This window comes from Octopus bimaculoides, chromosome 30, assembly GCF_046866305.1.
Source record: "Octopus bimaculoides isolate indiv1 chromosome 30, ASM4686630v1, whole genome shotgun sequence".
NCBI classification, from domain to species: Eukaryota; Metazoa; Mollusca; class Cephalopoda; order Octopoda; family Octopodidae; genus Octopus; species Octopus bimaculoides.
In genome coordinates, this window is record NC_142957.1 from 3,413,541 (window position 1) to 3,418,143 (window position 4,603).

Below are 4,603 nucleotides of genomic sequence, written 5' to 3' on the forward strand. Positions count from 1 at the left end.
GGAAGGTTTGGTGTCTGTAGGGAGAGAATGGAGCAAAGAGGGTGTGGGTGAGTGTGGGTGGGGGTCTATGCCTTTTTTTCTTTTCCCTGCCATTTGCCATTCGTTGTTCCTTCCATTATCTTATAAGTCAATGATGTTCCCTTTAATAAATATTGGATTGTCTCGCCTTAGAAAAACCTCGGTACACACACTTAAAAACATTAAATTAAAATTAGCATCTATGTATCATACGAAATGTATTTACACTGTTAGAAGACATAGAGCTGTGGAATTATGTGAGATAAAATCTCTAGCCCTGAAAGCTTCTGTAATACTGTGAACGCTTTATACACTGTTTCCTATACATCATGAGGCAAATTTCATTGAAGCAGGTAGTAATCAGCTGCATTACATTGACAAGCCTTAAGAAACATGAAACACATCTATCAAGAATCACTGTAGCAATGATGTTCATGTTGCTCTGATGTATATTATGTTTTGAAAACAAGTCTATGAAGAGATATTTATCTCAGACAATAGCACAGCATAGTGTAGACATTTAGTATGCATCACAGTTATCTGAGTTAATGTATTCTAGGAAATAGGAAAATATCAGAAGACCAGTAAAGAGACAGATTGGGGTGCATCATATATTGTAGTGGTGGTCGTCGTGATAGTGGTACCCGACATTATTCAGTTTCACACGAGATACTTCCTTAAATTAGTGGTGAATACGAATAAACCCAGCTTTATTTTATGAACCTCGTATTAATTAAGAAAGCAACATCAAAAGTATACATTAGAAATTATAATTCTTCTTTATTAAACTTGATCTGCTAATCATTTGTTCACTCTTGTTCAACTCCCCTAAAACTTACTATAGTAAGGGATAAAGGTAGATTAGGCTGAACCAATCTGTTTATGACATCGTAATAGATTCATCATATATCTCTAACACACTGTCATAACAAGTTTTATTGAGAGAACTATGGAATGTTTAATCTGTTTAATCAAGTACCCAGTAAAAGGCGGTAATGATACATTGATATCCACCCTAATTTTGATGTAAGTCTTTGTTTTTTTAATGTAAGTCTTTGTTTTGTTTTTTTATCTCTATAAATCGTCATGTGGAAGTGAATATCAAGAACTGTAACAAAATGACACCATTGCTTCAAGCTGCCTCCATTAGTCACTTGGGAATACTTCAGAAGCTAGTCTCACATGGAGCAGACATAAATGCTGCTGATGCTCATGTTAACAACTGTCTTCACTTCGCTGTGAAGAAAGAGAAATTCCATTCTGAGGAGGAGACTGTAGAGCATTTAGATGATGTAAGTCTTAAAACTGTTTATAAATATATGAGTGAGATAGACAAACAGAAAGATATTACTTGTCGCAATCCACACCCATCAACCCTCTCCTCCATTTTCATAAAGTAATCCAGTCACTCTTGATAGCCCTACTTATATTATGTAACTAACAATATTCTATTTCCTTCCTTTCTCAAAGACAAGGCTCCTCCACCGTAGTGAAGGTAGCCCATCTGGGATGTTAATCATATAAACACAGCCATCACAGTGTGAAGGGGAGGTGACCTATTGAAGAGAGGAAATGTTATTCTCAAATAACAATAATGCAGGGTAGAGGAGAGGTCTGTATGATAATCTTTATAGTGCTGGGGCCATCATACATCCAGTCTATTCAATGAAGAATTCTGAATGAACATCTCTCTATGCAGGTATTTCTGCTTGGCCTCCTGGAAGCATTGCAAGCGGTGTAGCATGTGAAATTCTCCCACGCCAGACAAGATGTTCTTTTCTGGTTGATTAGCTTGGTAATCTGGTCACCATTTTGGTCAAACCTGAAGAGGTCAAGCCAGTTACATCCTCCAGCTGCCGATGAAATCAACCTTCACGTAGCAGCTGCCATCATGTGGACCCGGATTAGGGGTTCGCAGTTGACCCAGCCTTTTCCTGTCGCCCGGATTAGTATCGCTACTGGACTTAGGGAAGGAAGCAAAGAGACTCATTGTTCAAGTCACAGAAGGCTTTCCTGTGATTTTGTTCAGTGTGGACCATGTGTTGTGATCATAAGGCCCACTCACCTGGCCACTCACCTTCACCAGTGGCACCACTGGGATTGGTGACATGTTGGATCTAGTTAGAATCGTTGCAACGGGCTGCTGGACATCTCGGATATAATTGAAATATGCCTTGTTCATGTTATCCCACATCGTAGTGGTGGTTTTATATCAGAGTTTCCTTCACCGAGACGGACTGACTTCCAGGCTGATGAGCTCAATGTACCTGAAAGAACACATGCAAGTTAACCCATAGTTGGGAGCCTAACAGATGCTACTACTCCGGGCAGATTAGACCTGGGAACAATGGTGGTTAACGGATGGTTCCACACTCCTCAAAATTTGGAATTCTTGTACCAAGGCCCCACTACCAGATGTAGTTTAAATCTTTCACCAAGACATACATTTAGTGATGGTAATTACATATATAAATATATATACTGGCTGACGTACTCGGTGATTCCGAGAAAAGCGGAACTTATCCTTTGGTTCCATTTGCATAATTGTTTCGCTAATCCAATAATAAGAATACAAAATATGTAGCCCTTAAAAAGGTTTTTGTGTATTTACAGAGAATACCGAACTGTCTTTCATAGGATCTTGTTTTTAGGAAATCACAATAAGTTATGAATACCCAAATCGTGAAGTCAGTTATGTTATAACATGGAATTAGTTACCCGATATTAAGAATTCAATTATAACGTAGCCCCGAAAAGTGCTTTATTGCATTGCTAGAGTATACAGAATTTTGGTGGAAATACCAGTAAGTTATGCATACCAAAATCGTGAAGCATGTTACGTAATAACAGGCTAATCAGATATGAAATGATAACAATTCAAAGTAAATAACTCTGAAAGGGGCTTTTGTGCGTTCCCAGTGAATATAACCCTTAGAGGTGCTAGTGTTGAAATAGATTTAAAATGGATGTAGAAACAGACTGATATTTAGTTTTACAGTAGACATACAAATAACTTTGCATATAGATTTTAAAATAAAGTAACATGTAGATTATCAATATATTTACAACACTTACAAATATTACAGTTAAATAATAAATACCTGATGATTTGGTGAATCTTATTATGCTTGCAGAGCTTCTTGATAAGCAACATTTATGGTATTTCCTTGTGGGGCATGAATAAACAAATAATTAGGATTGCCAGCTCTTGAGGATCAAACATTAAGTTGGCCATGGGAGAAAACTGATTTCGCTATGTTCAGACCTACCACATCCAAGGACTCCCCCTGGGCCTTGTTAATGCTCCATTGCAAAGCTCAGTTTCAATGGGAATTGCAGGTGCTTGTACTGGAAGGGCATATCCGAGAGAATTAGTGGACTTCTAGGAATGAATACAGGCTCACCACTTGCTTTACCAGTCAAAATTGTTTTCTCCAAGACTGTTGGCATCATCTTCTATATTATAAGTTGTGTGCCATTGCAAAGGTTTTGGTGGGTCGAGGTTTCAGAGCAGCATAAATGGTGCCCCAATCTTGAGGTGAAAGTTGTGTGGTAGGAGGCCGGGTGGTGTTAGACTATTCAAGAATTGATCTGGATAATTCACTGCCTCATCGATGTTGAGTACAGTGTCAATGGAATTGTAGGTGTGACGCTCACCTGGCAACTGTTCCAGAAGTTTGATGTTCAAATCATCAAGTGCCACATTCTTTGGAGCTAAAGTGGCACGGGTTTTCAGCCAGTTGTGATCTGTAAACTGATTCCTTTGGTGTGGAAACACCTTATTCATTAGTTCCTTTAAAGCAGATACCATATGTCGAAAAGGCGAGCTAACCCGGCCATCTTTCTTATTTCTTTATTGCCCACAAGGGGCTAAACATAGAGGGGACAAACAAGGACAGACAAAGGTATTAAGTCGATTAGATCAACCCCAGTGCGTAACTGGTACTTAATTTATCGACCCCAAAAGGATGAAAGGCAAAGTCGACCTCGACGGAATTTGAACTCAGAACGGAACGGCAGACGAAATACCGCTAAACATTTCGCCCGGCGTGCTAACGTTTCTGCCAGCTCACCGCCTTACTTACCCGGCCATCCTCCTTGCCAACCGAAGTGCCACTACCGATGTCCAAGAGTTGCTTTGAAAAAGTCCTGTCTGCATCATCACCACTGAGCCGCAGTCTCGTGTTTGTTGTGAGTCTCAACGTTTGCACACTGCTCCACAGGTAGGGCGACTTGATGATAGCATTTACCTCATCAGCTCTTGTTCCCTTTGGAACCATGAGAAAAGTTTGTCTAAAGTCTCCTGCAAGCAAGACTGCGGCACTTCCCATGAGCCTGGTATTGTATCTCAGGTCTTGAAGGGAAACTTATGGCTCACTGTCGCCTCATCCCAGATGATCAACCTGCATTCACCCAGAAGTTTACCTTTTATAGAAGCACGACTGATGTTGCAGTTTGCCTTCTCTTTCTTGGACAGGTCCAAAGGGAGTTTAAAACAGGAATGAGCTGTGCAGCCACCACATAGCAGAGTTGCAGCTATTCCACTTGATGCCATTGCTAAGGGTATGTGCTTCATTTTGGTGCA

At 40.0% G+C, this 4,603-nt stretch overlaps 1 protein-coding gene across 1 annotated transcript; it reads right to left on the reverse strand.

The window, feature by feature from the left end:
- Positions 1–3,523: 3,523 nt before the first annotated feature.
- Positions 3,524–3,829, reverse strand: LOC149130133 (uncharacterized). Its single transcript, XM_089345845.1, has one exon. The coding sequence runs from the start codon at positions 3,827–3,829 to the stop codon at positions 3,524–3,526; it is 306 nt and encodes a 101-aa protein (XP_089201971.1).
- Between the last annotated feature and the right edge of the window lie 774 nt (positions 3,830–4,603).

Coding starts and splice junctions, on each gene's coding strand:
- LOC149130133 (XM_089345845.1), bottom strand. CDS start 3,829: ATGGTATCTGCTTTAAAGGAACTAATGAATAAGGTGTTTCCACACCAA.